Consider the following 24528-nt stretch of genomic DNA (forward strand, 5'->3'; position numbering starts at 1 on the left):
TGTTTTATTTCTTCTTCTTGTCTGATTGCTGTGACTAGGACTTCCAGTACTATGTTGAATAAGAGTGGTGAAAGCAGAAACCGTTGTCTTGTTCCTGATCTTAAGAGAAACACTTTTAGTGTTTGCCCATTGAGGATAACGTTGGCAGTAGATTTTTCATATACGGCGTTTATTATGTTTAGCTATGCTTCCTCTATTCCCATTTTGCTGAGTGTTTTTATTATAAATGGGTGCTGAGTTATCGAATGCTTTTTCTGCTTCTACTGATATGATCATATGATTTTAGTCTTTCATTTTGTTTATGTGATGCGTCACATTTATTGATTTGTGAATATTATACCATCCTTGCATCTCTGTAATAAATCCTGTTTGATCACAGTGTATGATCTTTATAGTGTATTGCTGGATCTGGTTTACCAATATTTTTTTGAGGATTTTATCATCTATGTTCATCAGAGATATTGTCCTGTGATTTTATTTTTTTGTTGTATCTTTACCTGGTTTTGGAATTAGGATAATACTGTCCTTATAAAAAGAGTTTGGGAGTCTTCCCTATTCTTGAAACATTTGGAATAGTTTGAGAAAGATAGGTGTTCTTCTTTGAATGTTTGGTAAAATTTGCCTGTAAAGCCATCTGGTCCAGGGCTTTTGTGTGCTGGGTGTTTTTTGATTACTGCTTCAATTTCAGTAGTTGTTATCAGTCTATTCAGGTTTTCTGCTTCTTCCTGATTCAGTTTGGAAGATTGTATGTTTCTAGAAATTTATCCATTTTGCCCAGGTTGTCCAATTTCTTGGCATATAGTTGTTCATAGCAATTTCTTAAAATCCTTTGTATTTATGTTGTATTAATTACTTCTCTTTCATTTCTGATTTTATTTATTTGGGTCCTCTCTCTTATTTTCTTGATGAATCTGGTTAAAGCTTTGTCAATTTTGTTTATCTTTTCAAAGGACCAGCTCCTGGATTCATTGATTTTTTAATCTATGTCATTTAATTCTGCTCTTGATTATTTTCTTCATTCTATTCACTCTGGGCTTTCATTGTTGTTGTTCCTCTAGTTCTTTTAGTTATAGGGCTAGGTTGTTTATTTGAGATTTTTCTGTCTTCTTTAGGTAGGCCTATAATGCTATGAACTTCCCTCCCAGGATTGCTTTTGCCGTGTCCCATAGGTTTTGCATTGTGGTGTGTTCATTTTCATTTGTTTCCAGGTACTTTTTGATTTCTTCCTTGATCTCATTGTTAACTCATTCATTATTTAATACCATGCTATTCAGCCTCCATATATCTGAATTCTTTTTGAGTTTTTTTCTTGAGGTTGATTTCAGGTTTCAAGCCATTGTGATCTGAGAAGATGCTTGATATGATTTCAGTTTCTTAAAATTTTTAAGGCATGTTTTGTGTTCTGCCATGTGGTCTAGCTTTGAAAATGATCATTCTGCATATGAGAAGGATGTATATTTTTCTTCTTTGGGATGAAACATCCTGTAAATACCAATTAAGTCCATTTGATCTAGAGTGTCGTTTAAGGCCGCTTTATCCTTGTTGATTTTTTTTGTCTGGAAGATCTATTCATTGTTGAGAGTGGGGTATTAATATCTGCAACAATAACTGTATTGTTGTCAATCTCTTTCTTAAAGTCCTCCAAGATTTTCTTTATATATTTAGGTGCTCCAATATTGAGTGCATACATGTTTACACGGGTTCTGTCTTCTTCTTGGACTATTCCCTTAAGTATTCTGTAGTGACCTTCTTTGTCCCTTGTTACGGCTTTTGTTTTTAAGTCTGTTTTATATGACATAATTATTGCTACCCCAGCTTTTTTAATCATGCCCATTTTCATGGAATTATTTCTTTCTACCTCTTCACTTACAGCCTGTGTAGATCTTTTGTTCTGAGATAACTCTCTTGTACACATATATGTAGGTCCTGTTTTCTTATCCATTCAGCTACCCTATGTCTTTTGATTGGAACATGTAATCCATTTACATTTAAGGTTATTTTTGATAGGTACTTATTCATTGCCATTTTTCCCTTTGTACCTGTGTTCCCCTCTCTTATTCTCTTAAAGTAGTTCCTTTAGCATCTCTTGTAATGCTGGTTTGATGGAGATATACTCTTTTAGCCTTTTTTTTTTTTTTTTAAATCTGAGAAGCTCTTTATTTCACCTTCCATTTTAAATGAGAACTTTGCTGGATAGAGTAGTCTTGGTTGCAGGTCTTGCTTTTCATTACTTATAATACATTGTTCCAGTCCCTTCTGGTTAGTAGCGTTTCTGTTGAGAAGTCAGCCAATAGTCTTATTGGAGTTCCCTTTTATGCTACTAGCTGTTTCTCCCTTTCTTCCTTTAAGATTCTCTCTTTGTCTTTAAATTTTCACATTTTAATTGTGATGTGTTTTGGAGTGGGCCTCTTTGGACTCACCTTGATTGGGATTCTCTGTACTTACTGAACTTGCTAGACTTTTTCCTTTACCAAGTTAGGGAAGATTTCTGTTATTATTTTTTCAAACAGGTTTTCTTTCTCTTGCTCCTTTTCTTCTCATGGTTTCCCTGTGATGTGAATACTGTTACGTTGCATTTTGTCCCAAAGTTCCCTTAAACTATCCTTGTTCTTTTTAAGTCTTTTTTCATTTTGTTGCTCTGACGAGGTATTTTTTCTACCTTGTCTTCTAGCTCACTGAATTGATCCTTTGCTTTATCTAGTCTGCTTTTAATTCCTTCTAGTGTATTCTTCATTTCAGATATTGTATTCTTCATTCCATCTGGTAGTTATTCATAGTATCTGTGTCCTTTGTCATACTCATGTAGTTCCCACTATGTTTCTTCTAGCCATAAAGTTCATTGTAGTCATAAAGTTCATTGTAGTTCTCACTAAGTTCCTTGAGCATCCTTAAAACTGTTACTTCGAACTCTATGTCTGATAAATTGCTTGCCTCAATTTCATTTAGCTCTTTTTCTGGGGATTCTGCCTTTCTTTTCAACTGGAGGTTGTTTCATTGTCTTCCCATTTTGGCTTACTCTTTTTGTTTGTTTCTATATATTAGGTTGACCTTCTTTGACCCCCTATCTTTGTGGGATGGCCTTATGTGGTAGGAGTCCTGTGGGACTCAGTGGTGTAGTCTCCTTGATCTCTTTGAGCTGACTGCTCTAGGGATGCCCTTTATATAGTTTATGTGTGCTCTCCTGTTGTATTTGGGTTTTGTTTGTTGTTGGCCCATTCATTAGTGGGTTCTATCCTCTGGCAGGCTGGCTGAGAGTTTCAACCCCCACAATGTCTTTATGCTGTTGTACAGGTACTGACGGAACAAAACAAAACAACACAGAAAACAAAGCTCACACAAACAAAAATCCTCCGCCACCCCCCGCAACAACAACAGCAGTATCAGTGACAAATGAGCAAAGATTAATAATGGTGGAAAGAGAATAAGAATATTATAAGGAAAAAAAAGAGTATATAATGATTAAAGGGAAGAAAGATGATTGTGAGAGGATAGAATAAAGAGAAATAATAAGAGTAAGGAACAGAAACAAGGAATTGCCACAAAATGTCAAAGAAAGGGAAACATAAAATTTTAAATGAAAAATAAGAAAGGGAAGGAAGAAGACAAAATGGAGTAAGAAGAATAGAATATGAGATTTGAAATAAAAAAAATAGGAAGAATAGAATATGAGATTTGAAATAAAAAAATAGGAAGAATAGAATATGAGATTTGAAATAAAAAAATATAGTGAAAATAGGAACAAAATTGAAGAGAAAGAAAAAATCTTAAAAAGCTTATGTGAAAGAAAAAACAATGCAAATAATGAGAAAGAACAAAGTAGAATTCCTCAGCATAATTTAGTGCTTGCCTGCTGGGTTCTTCTTCTGGCTACAACTCTAGTGTTGTCTGAAGCTTGTATAAGCTGACATCAGATGCTGTCTACATCTAGCTCCAGGCAGACTATTCATAGCCTGTGGCAGCCCCCTTCAGGCTGGGCTTTTGCTCATCTGCACTGCTGGCTTTTTATTAGCACAAGGCCCAGTGGTGGGTCAATTAACGACTGAAAACACCAAAGGTACCACCTCCACCTGCCTCTATCTGCGGTCCTGCTGTTAGTCTTAGCCTAGCTGTTGACCCATCTGTTTCTGATAGATAGGGCTTCTGGTGCAATTGGGAGGATGGGGCTCCTGCATCTCTCTTGAGAGGAGCTGTTCAGACTTCAGGGGAGATGGTAGATATTTTCCCCTGTCCCTGTGCCCCATGCCTTGGTCTGCCCCAGATTATTTCCAGTAGTGAATAGTTTTTAAAGAGTTAGCTGTCCCTTTCATGTGAGGGACCAATCTGTGTAAAAAGGTCAGCTCTTTTGTGCTTAGAACTGATGGCAGCTCTGTATAAGAGCCAAGGCTTCCCAGAGTTGGCCTCCCTCTTTCAGCCTCTGTGCCCTTTTTTCTTGTTGCCTGGGTTCTCTCCAGAGCCTTTTGATGAGGGTCTGTAAGCTGAGACTAGGTCTGTTGAAATAGGGCTAGCAGTCTGTAGGAATTGCAGTCTGTAGGGCTGTAAGTGAGGGGAGAGTAGTCCCTAATCAGAGCCAACCCCTTGCCAGAGGTTCAATCTCTTGCTTCCTCAGGGGGGCTCTCTCTTGGTTTAGGAGGAGTACATTCAACTCTCCCTTCTGCAGGACTGAGCTCATCAGCTCTGGACTCCAGGGGATAGGTCAAAAGAACCTCCCATTGGGGTTGGAGAAAGACTGGACTGTGGGAGGGGACTAAACTTTCTTTCACAATGTAAGACCTCAATAGGAGGCTAAGCTCTCCGTCCTGCTCCCACATGGTATCCTCCAAAATTCTCATACTTTGGGAGTCCCCATTTGATGTTTGTCTTTCTTCCCCTCTGTGAAAATGCACCCAGTGGGGGAATCTTGGAATTGGCAGGACTGTTCTGCAGATTATTCGCAATTGGAGGTGTTGCCTACAACCCTGCAGGAGGGGGATGGGCACACCTTTCCCATCCCAGAGGATTGTTTTCTTGTGGGGCGGTTTGTCTCACTTCCAAGTATTTCAGGTGTTTAACTCTTACCCATCTAAACTCCCAGCCCACAGCCTTTGTAGGAGGCACAGTCCAGAACTCTGTTCCATGCAGCCCCCAGTTTGCTTGTGAGCAAAAATGGGCGGGGCCCAGAAAACCCCTTGTTGGGCAAATTTTTAATCTCTCTGCCCAGCCAGTTTCAGTGGGAAAGGACGCACATAACCGGCGTGACTTGGTGCGGCTGAGAAAAGTTCAGAATGGCCCCGTTTGGAGTTTCTCTTTCGTTCATCTGTGGAAATGCGCCCAGCGAGGGAATCTTGGACCTGATAGCACTGTTCTGCAGATTTTCCGAGATGGAGGTGGTGTCTGCAACCCTTCAGGAGGCAGATGGGTGCACCTTTCTGTTCCCAGAGGGTTGTACTCTGCTAGGGCGTCTTCCTGGTTGCAAAGAATACCAGGTGCTCAACTCTTGCCCGTCTAATGCCCAGCCCACAGCCTTTGCAGGAGGCAACTCACAGTCCAGAACTCTATTCCACTCAGCCCCTAGCTTGCTTGCCAGCCGAGCTGGGCAGGGCCCAGCAAGCCCCTCATTGCGCAACTTTTTGATCTCTCTGGTCAGGTGGATCCAGTGGGAAAGGACCTGGACATCCAGTGTGATTTGGCATGGCTGAGAAAAGTTTAGAATGAGTAAAAAAAACGTAATTTTCCCATTCTTCTAGGTTCCTCTCTTAGTCTGAATTCATATATCGATCTCTTCAGTCTGTTGCCCAAAACATAGAAGTGCTTAATGTTGAATTGCGATCTCTGATTTTCACAAATGTGGCAGAACATCATCACCACCCGCCACCAGAGACCCAACAGCTTCCCCTTCCCTCTGTATTGCTGCAAGAATCCTTGGCCCCAGTTAAAAGGAGAGGGAGCTCCACTGCTGTGTTTTCAATCTGGTCTTTGCTGGCAGGGCACCTGTGCAAGGCTCCTTGCCTGGCCACCTTTCAGTTCCTATTACAAAGCCTCTATGCTGTACCGACACCAAAATACTGAATCAGTATCTGAATCTCCACACATACAACCTCCTCAAGGAGCTGTATGTCTCTCAAAGTTGTGGCTGTGTGTGGCCTGCAGGTGCCTCTGACATACCTGGGTGTGGCAACCTGGTCACATTAGTAGTCTGAGCCCCTGTCTGGAGCTCTCTAGATTGGTACTTCATCTAAGGGGGTGCTGCTGGCTGTGTGTATAGCTTGGGTCTCACAGACTCAGTGGATCCTCTCAGGTTACCCCCGATTAGGGTTGGTGACCCCTGTGTGGAGCTAAAGCCCCTTGCTCCGAGTGGGGAGGAAGCTCCAAAGCTGTGATTTCTGTCTGGTCTCTCAGCTGCAACAGGAGCCATGCACAGGGTATTTCCCCTTCCGCTTATAAAATTCCCTTACCAGACAGTACAAAGCATCTTCTTGGCTTCAAAACTTCATATCTGCTAAGACCCCATTGACTGTTCAAGTTGGTTGTTGGAAGATTAGCTGAAAATACAGGTTGGAGGCAGGAGCAAGTGGCATCAGCTTCCATCTCCTCAGCCACCATCTTTGAAAATTCCCATAAAATATTTTTTATAAACTTACAAAATTGATTGCTTTAAATATATCATTTTCCTATGTTGCTAGAGGGAGGTACATTCTTGACCAAAAGTTTGGCATCCTATAAATCACAGAGAAGACTTGTTACTATTAGTCATCAAAATAAAAGTACAGCTGTAAATGTCCTATCGTCATTTACAATAATAAAATTAAACTGCTTATTACATGCAAAGGGCATAAAGAAACTCCCCATTGCTTTTATGAGAGACCTCAGTATACTATGAAATATACACACAGCTTATCTAAATAAATTGGTATATTGTGTTATTAGTTAATATTATATTAAACATAAACATTAAATGTTAATAGCAATTTTTTTTTGTCTAAAAAGTATGGCTCTAGAAGGTAATTTTGGCCATTAAGATATTTTAGAACAGACATCCAAAATTGAACTAATTCTGCTTTTTAATTGTCTATTTCCTTTTATCAAGTATTTAATACCATTCCTTTGACTTCTTAACTGAACACATACATTAGTAATCAATAAGTATTTATTAATAATGTTGGTTTTTAATAGTGTTTTTGGCAGCAAGGAAGTCTCTATAAGTAGTTTTTCCAAATTAAAGCAATACTACCAGAAAAATTGTCTGGTGTAAAGTTGCCTTTTTTTTTTTTAAATCACAATGAAGAAAGTTTATGCTAGAGTTTACAAATTGGTGGCCTTCCAACTAGTCTCAGCCACAGAGGTGTTTGACTAGCTTACCACGTGTTAGTGTTTTAAAAATTGCCAATATTTAGAAATTGGGAGATTAAAATAAATATATAGATTTCTGCCTTCTCTTTAAAAATGGGATGATAACAACAACACTGGCTTTATATTCCACTTGGCAAAGTTAACGAAAGCTTTGTGTGGCTGCTTCTTTTGGAGGAAACATGATCTCTAGTGCAAACAGACCCCATCCAGTCTGTCTCAGTCATTTACATTCTCAGAGTAGTGTCTGTTGGTGGGCATTTTAGATTCTGCTTAGGCAGACCACTGAGTATTTTCTATAGGACATGTCCTATGACGTAGTCCAGTAGCCTCACTCTTTACTTCCTGACCTGCTCTGTACATTTTTCTAACCAGGTGTGAAGCTAACTGGGTTAACTTTTAGAATATTAAAAAATATGATCTTTACAGTAAGTAAGCTTGCTTCTTGACTTTATGCCAAATACTCATTCCTCAGCTCAGATTTTCTTCTTTTCTTCATAACATTCTTAATATTGATATTTTTATTCTTATATATTTTTTCTTATTCATAACATTCATCATATTCTTGTTCTCTAGAATAGCCCCAACCATGAGAACAGGCCCAGATCTGTTTTGTTACTGCTGTATTCCCTGAACATACTAAGTGTTCAGTAAATGTTTGTTAAATTAATGGATTTGCCACTAGTTCCTGTCTTCATACCCTCTGCTTCAATTGTAAAGTTCCCCAAACACAATCCATATTTTCTTCCTTCTTTCCCTTTGTTCTTGACATTCTGTCCATTTATTCATTCGCTCAATTCAAAAAATATACTTGCTGAATATCTACTGGTTATGGCAATAAAATAAGGACCAAACTAGGGTCTCTGCCTCTCTGGGACTTTAGAACCCAAACGAAGAGAGGCAAATAAAGAAATAAACACAATATAGTAAGTTGCTATCTATGATAGGGGGATTACATAAGAGTATGACAGGAACATATAGCTGAGTCAGCTAACTCAGTCTAGAGAGGGTCAGGAAGGTTTCCCAGGAGAAAGAGGCATCTAAACTGATATCAAAAGAGTATATAGGAATAAGCCAGGCCAAGCGAGGACACAGAGAGGAGGGTAGAGGTAGGAAAGTGAAGAATGTTCTAGGCTGAGGGAATTCCAGGACCACTTGGAATCATATTTCTATCACAGTCATAGTCCCAGCTATACTTTTTTCCCACGTCAGATTCCATATTCTTCATGAATCACAGAGAGGTGGATTTTCTTTCTTCTTAGAACCTCTCTAGCACTTTGCTTATATCTCTCTACTGGCACTTACCATATTCTCCCATATATTTTTAAAGTGATTATTGTGTCTATAGTCTCTCTCTCTTATGAGCCTAATATGTGTCTTGACTCTGTGAGGTGCATAATAACTATTTGTTGAAGTAAGGACCTGTTCTTTGAAGGTTAGACACTGGACAGGAATATACAGGGGGGGAAAAAACCCCATAGTATTTGAAATTCTGTTAAGATTAGATCATTTGACATTTAATTGAGGAGTAATAAAAGGAATGAGCAGTCATTTCCCAGACATCTAAAATGCAGCTAAAGGAAACAATCTCACATAAAGTATAAGGCTGAGACCTGACTAACTGGCCAGTTGCCTCATTGTATGGAAACTCTTAAATTAAGGTATGAGCATGTGTCAAGATTCATTGAACACTATACTTAAAATAAGTGTATTTTATTATATGTAAATTATACCTTCATAAAATAAATAAGGTTTAAGGAGAGGAGAATTGTGCAATAATTCTAGTTAGCCATCAGTAGATGAATGGAATGATAAAAACTTAGTAAACGTAAGCTGAGGGTGGTTTGCACATAATTTGCTCTGTACTCCATATAAAGAAATGCATATGATTTGCTGATGCACTTATGGCAATATCAGTCAGAATTCATAAGTGTATGGACTTGTTGTAAATTATCTCATCTGGAAAGCATGTGAATGAGCAACTTATGTTTGCACCCTTATTCGTTCTTAGAACTGTCTGTCCCTTTCCCCTCCCTCCAAAGACTCCCAAGGAATGAAACGATTCTTTAAAATAATTGAAAAACACTAAAACTTTTGTTGCTGAAACAGATCTGCTTTTGTTCTTCTCCCAGAAACATGGTGGTAGCTTTGAAGGAGCTATCTATTCGGGGTGACTTTCGAACTACGGTTGAATACCTGATCAAATTATTGGAGACTGAAAGCTTTCAGTTGAATAGAATTGACACTGGCTGGCTGGACAGACTGATAGCAGAAAAAGTACAGGTGTGTATTGTGTATTTCTCCATTTGCACAAACAGCTCCTGGGATAGGGTTTTTATAGGCTTGTGGTGTGATCAGTCTATGTCACTAGATAAAATTTATCTGATTCTAATGAAAATGGTTCTTGATCTACTTGGAAGAAAATCTAGAAGTCGATGTAATTTAGCACTGTAAGAGTTCTTGTGCCTGTGTTACACAGTCTTTTTATATGTTCCAGTAGTTTGAAGAAAGGCACAGAGGGATTGAGATCCTTTCTCTTTCCCTCATATGATGTTAAATCTGGCTTAGATTTACCAACTTTCACATCTGTCTAACAGATGCTGATGAGCAGGGCCTCATATAAATCAACAGTTACCCCTCGCTCCTGAATTACCAGGCTATTCCAAATTACCCAAGATTTTGTTAAAATCATTAGGTTTAATTAAATTATCTAAAGGTCCAAATTTTGTTTGCATACCATTTTTCTTCAAAGTTATCAGTAGCTAAATATCTATATCTTTTTTAGTTTATTTCTGACAAAAGCTTGTTTTTGAACTGCTCTTTGATCAGTTTAGTGGAAACCTTAGGGAGAGTGAAGGTAGAGTTTTTTTTCATCTTTATTCAAATGAGGCCTCTATTCAGATTCTAAAGTAAATATGTTTTTATCTCAAAAATCATTTGGGCAATAAGGATGGAGATTCTCCATGCTAGCTGTTATCTTCACAGAAAATTTGAGCCTGCTTTAAATTGTGAAGCCATGGTGCTAAGTGAGCATGCTTTTAATCTGCCCCATGTTTCTTCCTTTTAGGCAGAGCGACCTGACACCATGTTGGGAGTTGTGTGTGGGGCTCTCCATGTGGCTGATGTGAGCCTGCGGAATAGCATCTCTAACTTCCTTCACTCCTTAGAAAGGTAGGCTTTGTTTCTCATAGGCTGTGCAAGTTTACCAGTGGACCCGAGTACAGGACTGAAGTGAGGTTCGAAGACCCATTTATTCTTTTCCTTGTTTCTGGCAGCTTGTTAGTGCCACCTGTTACTCACTGGCCCATGCGTGTGAGAGAAAAGAGATATAGGAGTTTGGGACTCTACTGCAGATTCTAGAAATTAGCTTATACTGCAGTTAGAATGGGTTGCTTTTTAAAAATTAGAATCCTGCTGAAGTAAACATTCTGTCTAGTACAAGCATCCCATCTTTCCAATCCCTACTGAAGAAAATCTGGTGTTTCTCTTTAGCATCAAACCCTGAATATTTCATGTTTACCTGCAGTGCCTTTTAGGAATTAATAATTGAGGCTGATATTCAGGCTGACCTTATGAGTCTCTCAAGCAGACGATCCAATTGTATGGGGCTAAACTAATTTTTAACACTGGTTCAGGAGACTAAGCTCTGCCTTTGAATCCCAGGAGGAATGGTCCAAGGGGCTAAACATTTATATATATATATATTATATATATATATATATATATTTAAGATTTTAGTTATTTTTAGAGAAAGGGGAAGGGAGGGAGAAAGAGAGGGAGAGAAACATTGATGTGAGAGAGGAAAGTCTTATCATTTGCCTCTCTCATGCCCACAGCTGGGGACTTGGTATGCAACTCAGGCATGTGCCCGGACTGGGAAGCGAACCAGAGACCTTGTGGTCCTCAGGCCAGTGCTCAATCCGCTGAGCCACTCCAGCCAGGGTGGGACTAATCATTTTAAAGAACTTTAATCACAGGCACTTTGTTTCCTTGTGTTGTAGACTTATATCAGCTCCCTTTTGAGGTATCCGAAAAGAAGAAAAGAAAAATTTTAAAACTGAACTGGGAGCCCTGGCTGGTGTGGCTCAATTGGTTGGAGTTTGTCCTGTAAACCAAAATGTTGTGGGTTCAATTCCTGGTCAGGGCACATACCTAGGTTATAGGTTCAATCCTCGGTCAGGGCGTGTATGAGAGGCATCTGATCAATGTTTTTCTCACACATCAATATTTATCTCCCCCTCTCTCTCCCTCTCTTCCCCTCTCTATCGAATCAGTGAGCATGTCCTCAGGTGAGGGTTCAAAAAAAAAATTGAACTGAGATTTCACAGTTATTCAAGTCTTATGATAAATGTCTTTCACTGTGTTACTCTGATGCACTAAACCTTTAGAAGCTCATATTACCCTTCTATATCAAATCTAAATCCCTCAGTGTGACTTTTAACAAAAGTCTCTTCCTCATTAAATGGTTTCTATTTGTGTACAAATGTGTCATTTGTAATCTCCACAAGCTCCCCTGCCTTTTTTATGTTGTTTTAAATTTATTTTTAAAACTTGTATTTTGAATAATTTCAGACTTATAGAAGAGTTGCATGGATGGTCTAAACAACTTCTATGTATTCTTTGCCCAGATTCACCATTTATTCACAACCTGCCCCGCTTGCTCTATCATTCCCTTTCTTTATTATTATCAAATTCTTTCTTGATAATGTTTCCTCTTTGGCATTGCCCTTCCCTCTCCACCCAGCCATGCACTGCTGCTTTTTCTTTAAAACCCCAAATAACATCCCAGTTGATAGCAGATTAGGGTTGGTTGTGCTGGGACCTTTTTCTTTTTTTAAGTTTTCTTTTTTATTTTTGAGTATAGGTAATACATTCACGTGGTTCAAAATTCGGAAGGCACAAAAGGTATACAGTGAAAAGTCTCCTTACCTCTATTCCTTGTCCATCCAAGTTTCCTTCCCTATAGTCAATCCACGTACCAGTTTCTTCTGTAACCTTCCAGACATTGTAAATTTATATAAACATACACAGGGAATGGTTGTTTCTTCCTGCCCTTTATTCTTTTTAAACCCAAATCATAGCATACTATGAAACTCTTCTATACAATTTCATTTGCTTTTTTCATTAGAGAATATTTTATATTAGTACATAAAAGGCTTCATTTTTATTTTAATGACTGCATAATATTCCATTATATGGCTTTTTCATAATTTATGTACCAGTCCCATGCTGATAGTCATATAGATTGTTTCCAGTATTGGTATTCCAAGAATTGTTGTAATCAACAACCTTTGAGATTCCCTTATAAACTTTTCGAACTTTATTAAAGTAAGTGTATCTCACATTGTTGTTCTTTCAGGGGTCAAGTCCTTCCTGCTCATACACTTCTGAACACTGTAGATGTTGAACTTATCTATGAGGGAGTCAAGTATGTACTTAAGGTATGCTGAACCTGTCTGAAGCCTATACCTTATTTTTTGTCTCTCTTTGTTAGCTTGTTTCTTGTAGGTCAAGAGATGGGGGAAAAGTTTGGTTCATTGCAGGGCTGCATTAGTGAAATTACAGTCATTGTTTGCATCAAAAGCCAGAAGCAATATTTGATGGTTTTCTGAAAATATTTTCATTGTTCCTCAACCTCACACATGGAACCAAGAGATTAAGGAAACAGAACAACCAGAACAGGAAAGCATGTAAGGTCACCTTGTTTGCTTGCAGCAGGGCTGGTCCCTGCCCACAGATGCCGATGCGAAGAGCACCAGTGCCATGAATTTCCTTTCTCTCTGACACATCTTTTTTACCTATATTTTTGAGGTACTAAATTTTTTCTGGGACTCCACCTTGAAACTGACTTGTCTCTTTTGGTTTTCATTCCCTAGGTGACTCGACAGTCCCCTAACTCCTATGTGGTGATCATGAACGGCTCGTGTGTAGAGGTAGATGTGCATCGGCTAAGTGACGGAGGACTGCTCTTGTCCTATGATGGCAGCAGTTATACCACATACATGAAGGAAGAAGTGGATAGGTGAGTGGCTGTGTGAGGTCCATTTGTGGGTCATTGTGTCAGCCTTTTCTCTCAGTATTTACTAGCTCTTAGGATTTTTTAAGGTCTTCTTGGTATTCTGTTTTAATTTTAAAAAATAGTACTTAACAAAAACTTCAAGAGTACAAACAGCGTTTACAGTGAAAAACACTGTCTCTCTGCCATTCCAATATGGGTAGATATGAAAAATAAGTTCCTCTTTTTATAAGCAACCACTGTTTACTTTTTCTTATATATTGAAATTTTATATGCGTCTACAAGTTACATATATGTACATACTGTGTTTTTCTTTTAAATGCATTCACAAATAAAAATAATATTTAGCTACTGTTTTGCACCTTATTTTTTTCCTTAAAAATCAACGTTGTTATGACAGTTAAATGAATTAATATATGTAAAATGCTTAGAACTTTGCCTGGGGCATAGTAAGGATTCAAGAAGTGTTAGCTTTTACATCATTATCATCTTTTTGTTTTTTTGTTTTTAAATAGAGGTACCTGCTCTTTGTAATGGTTGTATAGTATTCCATTATATGGGTGTATCGTAATTGATTTACTCTGACCCTCATTGAAGCAAATTTTGTTATTTGGCTTTGTAAACAAAGATGGAATGAATATCCTGCGTGCATGTGTTTGTACAGAATAACATTTTCAGCTTGATTCCTTCCTTCCTTCCTTCCTTTCTTCCTTCCTTTCTTCCTTCTCCCTCCCTCCCTTCCAGATTGACACTATGCTACCATTCTCCGTTACCTGAGGTGCTTTATTGACTTACATACTTCCACTTATCTCCTAGGTATCGCATCACGATTGGCAATAAAACCTGTGTGTTTGAGAAAGAGAATGACCCTTCCGTGATGCGGTCACCTTCTGCTGGGAAGTTAATCCAGTACATTGTGGAGGATGGAGGCCATGTGTTTGCTGGCCAGTGCTATGCTGAGATTGAGGTCAGGGGAGTGATTGGGCTTTGAGTCAAAGGTGGGAAGGTAGAAATGTGATTGTCTGGGATGGACTAGGACTGAAGAATAACTGAAAGTAAATAGAAAATAGACAGGAAAGAGCATCAGTTAATTTAATTAGGGTTAGGAACCTTCAGATTTTAACAATAAATAGAAAGCTCCCGATTTTTCTTTGACAGATGAGGAATCTCTAGCTCTAAAAATAGATACTAGGCAGCAGCGCTTATTGAGTGTTAGGCATTGTGCTAAGTGTTGATTATACACAAAATTATGGTAGGTAGAAGAGGGGGGACACAAAACAGACAAGTAATGAATTGTGAATTCTGGTAGAGCTGACACAGAGTGCTGCAAACCACCTAACCCAAATCAGTATGTAGCTGGGAGTATGTGGGTGATTAATAAGGGAAGCTTTCCTGCTGAGGGGAGTCTTTCACCTTAGTTTTTGAAAGATAGGTAATAAATGACCAGGTGAAGAAGAGCAGAGAAGAGTATCTAAAGGTGAAGGAATAGCCATATAACAGAGACACAGAAGCAAGATAGTGTGGTATATTCGGAAACTACAAGTACATATTAGTATTGCTTGATAATGGACTAAGTTTTAATAGGAAATGGCAAGCAAAGATGCTAAATAAGTAAACAGAGTTTGAGATCATGAAGGACCTTATAAACCATACTAAGAAGCTTAGACTACCATGGAAGAATTTTACATGGAAAAGTGATATGAGGCTTCTGGTCAAGATGGAAGCATAGGTAGACATGTTTCACCTCTTTGCACAACTGTAAGAAGGATCACAGCTAACTTCAAAACAAAAAAACACCCAGAACTGCCAGAAAATCGAACTGTATGGAAGTACGACAAGCAAAGATTTGAAGAAGAAATACTCATCCAGATGGGTAGGAGAGGCAGAGACGGGGAGCCAAGGTGGAGAGGACATGGTGTGGCAACAGCAAGGTGGCGGCAGCCAGTAGAACGGGCAGTCCCACATTCATGTGTGGTAGATAAAAACTGGGAGGGACACCTTGGGAGTGAGTGATCCCAGCCCCAGGTCAGACTGCATAGCCCAGGGTTCCAGTGCCAGGAAAATAAGGCCTCATAACTTCCGGCTGTAAAAACCAGTGGGGTTTGGGGTGGCCGAAGAAACTACCAGTCTCTTAGGAGAGTGTTTAAAGGGTCCACACAGTCCTAGAATGTATGCAAACCCACCCACTGGGAACCATCACCGGGGCAGCAGCTAGAGGAGTGCCAGTCATGTTTGGGAAGGGGTTGAAGAGACTGGAAATGGTGCAAGTGCCAAGCAAGCCTCCAGCAGCCAGGCATTGGCTTTGCCCCTCTCCAACCCCTCCCCTACATACAGAGCCACAAAGCAGTGAAAGCAGGCTGCCTTGCTCTGACAGATACCTAAGGCTCTGCCCCGTACAACTTAACAGGTGCTCTAAGACAGGGAATCAAAGCAGCTCTACCTAATAGAAAGAAACAAACACAGGAAGGCTGCCAAATCGAGGAGACAAAGAAATATGGCCCAAAAGAACAGAACAAAACTCCAAAAAAAGAACTAAGCGAAAAGGAGATAGCCAACCTATCAGATTCAGAATTCAAAACACTGGTGATAAGGATGCTCAGAGAACTCACCGAGTACAACAAAAGCATAAGGGAAGAAATGAAGGCTACAATAAGTGAAATAAAGAAAAATCTGCAGGGAACCAACAGTGGGGAAGGAAGCTGGGGTTCGAATCAATGATTTGGAACATAAGGAAGAAATAAACAATCAACCAGAACAGAATGAAGAAACAAGAATTCAAAAATATTGAGGAGAGAATAAGAAGACTCTGGGACATCTCCAAAAGTGACAACATCCGAATCAGGGGTGCCAGAGGGAGGAAAGGAAGAGCAAGAAATTGAAAACCTATTTGAAAAAAATAATAAAAGAAAATTTGCCTAATTGGGCAAAGAAGATAGACATGCAAGTTCAGGAAGCACAGAGAGTCCCAAACAAGTTGGACCCAAAGACGACCACACCAAGACATATCATAATTAAAATGCCAAAGGTTAAAGATAAAGAGAATCTTAAAAGCAGCAGGAGAAAAGCAGAGAGTTACCTACAAAGAAATAACCATGCTATAAGACTACCAGCTTATTTCTCAAAAGAAACTTTGCAGATAAGAAGGAACTTCGGCAAGAAGTGTTCAAAGTGATGAAAAGCAAGGACCTTGATTAATAGGCGCTCTAAGACAGGGAATCAACCAAGATTACTCTATCCAGCAAAACTATCATTTAGAATTGAAAGGCAGATAAAGTGCCTCCCAGTCAAGGTAAAGCTAAAGCAGTTCACCATCACCAAGCCCTTATTACATGAAATGTTAAAGGGACTTATTAAGAAAAAGATCAAAACTATGAACATTAAAATGACAAGAAACTCACAACCATCAACAACTGAATCCAAAAAACAAAAACTAAGCAAACGACCTAGAACAGGAACAGAATCATAGGTATGGAGGTCATTTGGAGGGTTATCAGCTGGGAGGGGGAAGGGGGAGAATGGGGCAAAAGGTACAGGGATTAAGAAGCATAAATTGATAGGTACAAAATAGACAGTGGGATGTTAGGAATAGCATAGGAAATAGAGAAGCCAAAGAACTTATAGGCACAACCCATGGACATGAACTAAGGGGGGGCTATTGCTAGATGGAAGGGGGTACCAGGCGGGGGGGGGCAAATGGGGAAATATTGGGACAACTGTAATAACAATCAATAAAATATACTTAAAAAATGATATGACAAGATTTGACCTCTATAATGATTGCTTTTAGTGTCCTTGTTGGAAGTGTCTAGCATTTAGGGAAATCTGTTGGGAGGCTTTGAAGTACTCTAGGCCAGAAATGATGTGGGCCTAAACAAAATAGCTGGCAAGAAAAGATTTTCGACAAAGGTTTAGAAGATGTAATTTGGCTGGGCTTCATAATTGGTAGATAAGGGAGAAAGAAGAGTAAAGAATGACTCTTAGGTTTTTAGCCTGGGATCTTATGTAGAAGTCAAAGTGAGCATTTAGGTCTGAGGGTAAGAACAGGCTAAATTGTTCCTCACTTCTAGGAACAAAACGAGTAAAAACACAAACTATTGCAAAATGCATTTAAACATTAAAAACAGGAACTGTCAATAGTTGTCATTAATCCTGGAAGCCAGGTCCTGAGAGATTTTCTAATTGCCTTTCTTGGTAGTCTCTTGGAGATTTTGATCGATTTCCATTTTTCTGGGTTGAATAAGATACAGTTCAACTTAGATGTTGAGGAAGAAACTGACCTCTTTAAATCATTCATCTGTGTAAAGAGAAGTCAAATTCTAATTTTATTTATTTTTCATTATAGGTGATGAAGATGGTAATGACCTTAACAGCCTCAGAGTCTGGCTGTATTCATTATGTCAAGCGGCCTGGAGCAGCTCTCGACCCTGGCTGTGTAATAGCCAAAATGCAGTTGGATAACCCCAGCAAGGTCCAGCAGGTAAGTAGGAAAGTACTTTTAATATTGCTTTTCCAAGAGCTAATTACATGATAGGGGTAACTTAGAGGGGCATACGATTTCAGTGCTTGGTTTGCCAGTATTTCTTAAGCTTTTTTCCCCTCATCTTTTGCCTTATGTATTTTGAAACTAGAGTTTGCAGGATTTAGTATGATGATAAGATTCTATGACTTTTTTTTCATGAGGCGTCCTCCATTGACTTCTTTCCTTATAGCTGCAAATGGTGAAGGATGTCTTGAGTTTTGAATGATGATTGTAAGTTGCAATGGTGTGTTTGTACCCAGCATAGAAGGTGGTGGATGACTTGATTTCTCACTGGGGTTGACAGGCTGAGCTTCACACCGGTAGTCTGCCACAGATCCAGAGCACAGCACTTAGAGGCGAGAAGCTCCATCGAGTGTTCCACTATGTCCTGGATAATCTGGTCAACGTGATGAATGGATACTGCCTTCCAGATCCTTTCTTCAGCAGCAGGGTATGAATCGCTTCTCTTGGGGAAGGGATATAGACATAAGGTAAAGTACCTGTTTTCTAAGATAATTGAAAAGTCTCATAAGGATATTTTTTAGATGGACCTCTTTTCCCTTTAGTTATGGGATTTGAAGTCTTTAAATTCTTACTTCTTAGCCATGTCATTGATTTCACATTTAATTGGGAATTAAACCAGAGAACAAGAGCTACGTTAGATGCTTTTTTGCAATTTCAAAGCAAGTTCATATATATATGATAGTGAATTTAGATGTATCATTTTATTTTGGGGATTGTGTTAATTTTGTCTGGATCCTATTTTATTATTTCTTTCTTAGGTAAAAGACTGGGTAGAGCGGTTGATGAAGACCCTCAGGGATCCCTCCTTACCTCTCCTAGAATTGCAAGATATCATGACCAGTGTCTCTGGCCGCATCCCCCCCAACGTGGAGAAGTCTATCAAGAAGGAAATGGCTCAATATGCTAGCAACATCACGTCAGTCCTCTGTCAGTTTCCCAGCCAGCAGGTATTTATAGAGTGCCATTCTCATTTCTAATGGCGGCCAATTCTGAAGTTCATGTTGTAGGGTTCTTTCCTGTTTGGCTCCTCTTTACTATCTAAATGTTGTGTTGTTATAGTTTTAAGCATTGTTGCCTTCAAAAAATCTGCCTCACAATACAAGTCCAGTAATTAAAGTACTGTATGTGAAATATAAAGTATCTGTTGTTATGAGAAAAGGATGTTGGCCATGTACTCCATAGAGGTTTGTGCTTGGCACTGTATCCTAATCAGAGGTACTTTAGTGAATCTAACGTAGAGGGATACTCACAGTTTTACTATCAAAGACTTCTTTACCACCTCAGCTGCTTGGTTTTCCTTTGCCTATAAAGCAAATTTACATGTAAAGATTAAAGCCAGGCAAGTGGGGAGTAAAGTTTGAACCTTTGGTATATCTCGCTTATCATGGCCTCTGGTAGTTTTTGTGATGTACTCATTAGTTCACCTGGGAAAGGGTAAAAAGAAATAAAAGTTGCTTGTTTATTTAATACAAGCCCTTAAACTATGCCTACTAACTTCCAGCTGCTCCCATATAAAAGGCAGAAATTATATGTTATAATTAAGAAGATCTATAAGTGGTGAAGAAGATAAATAAGAAGTTATAAGTGGTGATGTTATACAGGTTAATGCTTTGGTTCCCTTTGGTGAGCTGGGCTTTGTTTTTTCTCTTTCTTATGCTTTAGATTGCCAACATCCTAGATAGCCATGCAGCTACATTGAACCGGAAATCTGAACGGGAAGTCTTCTTCATGAACACTCAGAGCATTGTCCAGCTGGTACAGAGGTAATTACATGTAACTCCAGATTCCCAGACCTATCCATCCTCACACCTTCCTTTCTTCTAAGTAGTCACAAAGAAATTTACTTCAGGTTTGACTTAGCTAAATTAGAAAGCACTTATATCTTGGAAAATACCTTATATCTTCTAAATAAGTATCTTCTTTGTATTCTACATCTTTCTGTCAGTTATGAAGGCACAGAAATTTTATTGTCTTTTTCCTTGCAATTTTGATGAAACTCCTAATTTTTCTTCTGGCACAGGACCCAGTGTAACATCTCTTCTTCTTAGCTTATGGAGCCAATTATTGGACCAAAGGAAGATACTCATAAATTTTTCAGATCTCTGTTAGCCATTTCACGGGCATGGTAATCATTTCTGCTTGGCAGTGGGAACTGAACCAGTGTATTGTTAAGTAGGGTTGTCAGATAGTTTTTGATCGCTTTCTTTTTTTCCTTTTTCTTTATTAAAAAAAAATCTTGTCTATAGCCAGATCTCTTTAAAGCTCGGGATTTGAATTAATCTTGTTAGTTGGTTGTAGGCTGTCCCCTGTCCTGCCATATATTCACAGGGAAAACAGTTCAGTGAAAAGTCTAGAAAGTAGATCTGGGCTCTGGGTTTATTATTTAATATTCTGTTATTTAATAACGTTAGCCTGTCAGGTTTTCCAGTGGAGACTTCTTCTATTTGCCTAGGTACCGAAGTGGCATCCGAGGCCACATGAAGGCCGTGGTGATGGATCTGCTGCGGCAGTACCTGCGAGTGGAGACGCAGTTCCAGAATGGTAAGCCTTTTCCCTGTAGGACTGTGCAACAGCTGAGCCGGTTCATCCTGTCACTAGCAGTTACCATTAACAAACTCTTCCTCCTTTCACCACTCCCTTAAAAATTAAACCTCTATATCCCACTACTGCCAAGGAAAGAACAACAGCAAAACACAGCTTGATGAAATTATGAATCCATGTGCTTCTGGGAAAGGGCTGAGGTAATTTTTTAGTAGAGATTAGCATTCCCTGTTGATATCTTCTTGACCTTGTATAGAGAGAGTTGGTTGAATCATGACCAGGCTGGAACTGAGAAACCCTCTCTGAAGAGTTTACCTGTCTATAGCTAATCCATGGATTGAACCACAGGGATCTGAAAAAAGCTCATATTTTCCACCACTTTTCATTGTATTATTTAGATGGAATTTATCCTCTGGCTTTCTCTGAAGAGCTTCACTAAAGGATGTATAAAGTCCCCAAATGTGAAACACCCTAAGATTTTATCAGCATATACTACTGATATTGCATGCTGCCACAAGATGGCAGTGAAACATCATATAATTTGAAATACTATCTAACATTTTCTTGAAGCTTTTTCCCTCACTTTTGCATCCTTTAAAGGATTGCTCTGCCACTCATAACCAGCAAAAATCCTCAAGAAAATATTAGCACACTGAATTCAGCAATATATAAAGTAATATATCACAACCAGGTTGGTTTTATCCCACTAATATAGCTTGAGTAATACTGGAAAAACCAATTAATGTAATTTATCACATAGTAACTTTAAAGGAGGAAAAAACATGGTCATCATCTCAAATATGAAGAAGCAAGCATTTGAGAAATTTAATATTCATTCATAAAAACTCTTGGCAAATGAAGAATGAAATGAAACTTCTTTAATCACATATAGGTTCTCCATCAAAAATCTATAGGATACCTAATGGTAAAATGTTAAAAGTACTCTCTTTAAGAATAAGAACAATACAAGGACATCTGCTATCGCTGCTGATATTCAGCATCATCTTGGATGTCCTAGCCAGTTCAGTAAGACAAGAAAAAGAATTAAAGGAATGATGACTGTAAAGGAGTAAGGAAATAAATCTTCCACTATTAGATGTGGCATGATATCTATCTGGAAAGCCTCAAAGAATCCACATATTCATTATTAGAATTATTTTAAATTTAACAAGGTTGCCACATACAAAAGGTAATATACAAAATTCACTGTATTTCTACTTTATAGTAGAACAGTTGTTTAGAAAAGCAATTTAAAAAATGTGCCATTTAAAATATCAACCCAAAGTATTAAATACTAAGTACTAAATCTACTAAAAAAAATACAAACCTGTTTTGGAGAAAATTATACCTAGTTATCAATAATAAAGAAAATCTAAATATATAATCATGGTGTTAGATTAGAATATACACTTACAAAATGTTAATTCTCCCTAAATTGATTTGTAGATTTATTAACATTGCAATAAAAGTCTTGGTAGGGTATTTTCATGAAATTTGTCAAAATTTCATAAAATTTTCTTAAAAGAAAAGTCTGATAGTCATCAAGTAGTTGAGAAATATAAGATGGAGGGATTTGTCCAGTCAAATATCAAGATTAAATATAAAGCCATATTAATGAAGAGATGATAATATTAGTGTCAGAACAGATTAATAGATCAATGGAACATAACAGTTCAGAAATAGGTCCACACATATAGGAAAGCTTAGTTTATAACAGCAGGCATTCATTTGCAAAACCAAAAGAAATTGGATCCCTTCCTTATCCCATATACACAAATCAATTCTGTGTGAATTAAAGACTTAAATTTGCACTGGAGAGGTAAAACTATTAAATTTTTAGGGGAATATCCTTATGACCTCAGGGTAAGGAAGATTTTATGGTATAGGACACGGCAAATGCAACCTATAAACGTAAAGGTTAATTAATTCAACTTCACTTAAGAACTTCTGTTTATGAAAAGATACCATAAAAAGACTGAAAATACAAGCCATACAGTGGGAGAAGATATTTAGATATAAGATATAAGAAAGGATCAGTATCTGCAATCTATAGAGAAGTGCTGAGTTAATAAGTAAAAGACAACCAAACAAAAAAAAAAGATTAAAAAGACGTAAAGAGATATTTTACAGAAAGTGAAACACAAACTTCTGAAAAGATGTTCAATCTCATTATTAATTAGAGAAATATGAGCCAAAACCACAATGAGATTGGCAAGAATTAAAAAGGCACATCATCATCTTCTACTGCTTCTGTAAGTGGAAATGCAAATTTCCAAAGAGCAAACCACTTTAGAAAATGGTTTGTCAATACTTAAGAGTTGAACTTTTATACACTCTTCAATCTAGCAGTCTAGGTAATATACTCTAGAGAAACTTACACGTATTTATTAGGAGACATATATAGGACTGTTTGAGGCAGTGTTCATAATAGGAAGACAGGAGACAATTTAAATACACACAAGCAGAACAGATAATTGAATTTTAATGCAATGTATTTCTACAATGGATTACTATACAGCAGTGAAAATGAATGAACCAAGGCACATATGTGAACAAAAGAATGAATCTCAAAATGTAATGTAAGAGAAAGATCGATACACAATGATTCCATTGTAACCAAGTTAAAAAAAAAAAAAGATGGAACTGTTGTGATAGATGTAAAGAAAAGCCAAATGATTAACGTAAAATTCAGCTTAGTAGTTGTTTCTGAGGAGGAGCACATAGGATCCTTAAAAGGTACCAAAAAATGTTTTGTTTAAGATGGACGGTACTTTCATGGATGTTTAGTTTATTTACTTCTCTGTATGGAGAGTACACAATAAAATCTTTAAAAAGAAAACACTTGGTATGGTTGCTTTCTTTCTGCAAAGTGTCTCTGCTGTCTCTCCCCTGGGTAAATATTCTTTCTATTTCCCCTGATCCTAGTAATTCCTATTACCAAGATATGTTTCTGTCGTCACTTCAAAGCTAAGCCTTGGTTGGGAGAAATAGGAATTTATATAGGACATCCACTTTCTAAACAGCCTCCATTTTGTTCTAAATGGGTTTTCTATAAAATTGGCAGCTTTTTAGATATTGTATTCCATTGTTTTCCAAATATATCTAGTTTCATTTTGTAAAAGCAAATCTTATGTCAGACTTCAATATTTAAAACAGATAAAAGCAGAGTTGCCCTGGTTGAGTGTAGTTAGTATCCTAGGATTCCATGGTAATGCAGTTTGAATGCCACTGTTTTGGTTTGTAGCTTAACATGGAATCTGAACTGAGGCGATAATCATTTAGTATTTTTATGATTTCATAAAATTCTGACCTTTGAGACTACTCAAGCACTAATTCTCTTTACTTGGAAATTTAATTCTGAAGTAAACTGTTTCCTAAAGAAATGACTATTACTTATATCCCATGGTAGATATCATTACAGTATATCTGAAGCTTATGCTTCTGTTGCAATACATAGCTTTCCTGGCTAGAACTAACCTGCCCCTGGTGGCCTTATGAAAGGCCAGTGAAAATATATGTAACTGTGCTGTCCCTGCAGACCTTTTGACTTAATGCAGGACTCTCCTTGATCTATGCCGTCGTCTGGATTTGGAATTTCTAGGCATTTCTTCTCCGTTTCATGGACTTACAAGGAAAAAGTGTTGATTCCAGAGCTAACAGTCATCCTTCTTGTGGATATTGATAAGTTTGGGTGGTTTTATTTTTAGCTAAAACTTCCTTCTAGTTAGGATAAAACATTTTCAATGAGTCAAACAGGGAACTAGAATCTTAAGTTGGAGTATACTTTAAAGATTGCTGGGTTTAATGGTATTGACATTTCTTTTTAAGCAGCAGCACCCTTTCTCTTCTAAGGAAATCATTCCAGGAAGCTAAATGATAGAGGTTAGAGTAAGTAGGGGGAGGTTGGAGTTATACCTACCCCTTAGTCTCTCGGTACATGCTCCTCCACCTCTCAATTATTAATTAATTAATTAATTAATGAAAATGAGGCTCAGAGAGGTGGTGATTTGCCCAGGAGCACAGAGTAAATTGGCAACAGAACTAGGCTTTGAGCTCAGGTCTTATGCCAAATTACCTAACTCCTAGTCCAGTCTTCCTTTTACTA

General features: G+C 38.1%; 1 protein-coding gene across 2 annotated transcripts in view; it reads left to right on the forward strand.

Annotated features, from left to right (window-relative positions):
• The window catches only part of ACACA (acetyl-CoA carboxylase alpha), a 219182-nt gene that overhangs the window by 50803 nt on the left and 143851 nt on the right, over positions 1-24528 (forward strand). For both annotated transcript variants that reach the window (XM_054574834.1, XM_054574835.1), the window contains exons 15-24: positions 9456-9606; positions 10391-10494; positions 12683-12764; positions 13200-13345; positions 14156-14306; positions 17682-17816; positions 18163-18309; positions 18641-18829; positions 19545-19645; positions 20335-20423. In XM_054574834.1, coding sequence (XP_054430809.1) covers positions 9456-9606; positions 10391-10494; positions 12683-12764; positions 13200-13345; positions 14156-14306; positions 17682-17816; positions 18163-18309; positions 18641-18829; positions 19545-19645; positions 20335-20423 — 1295 coding nt within the window. The remainder of the gene's footprint in view (positions 1-9455; positions 9607-10390; positions 10495-12682; positions 12765-13199; positions 13346-14155; positions 14307-17681; positions 17817-18162; positions 18310-18640; positions 18830-19544; positions 19646-20334; positions 20424-24528) is intronic.

This window comes from Pteronotus mesoamericanus, unplaced genomic scaffold (genome assembly GCF_021234165.1).
Source record: "Pteronotus mesoamericanus isolate MK-2021 breed Mesoamerican mustached bat unplaced genomic scaffold, CSHL_Meso_final contig_269, whole genome shotgun sequence".
Lineage (NCBI taxonomy): Eukaryota > Metazoa > Chordata > Mammalia > Chiroptera > Mormoopidae > Pteronotus > Pteronotus mesoamericanus.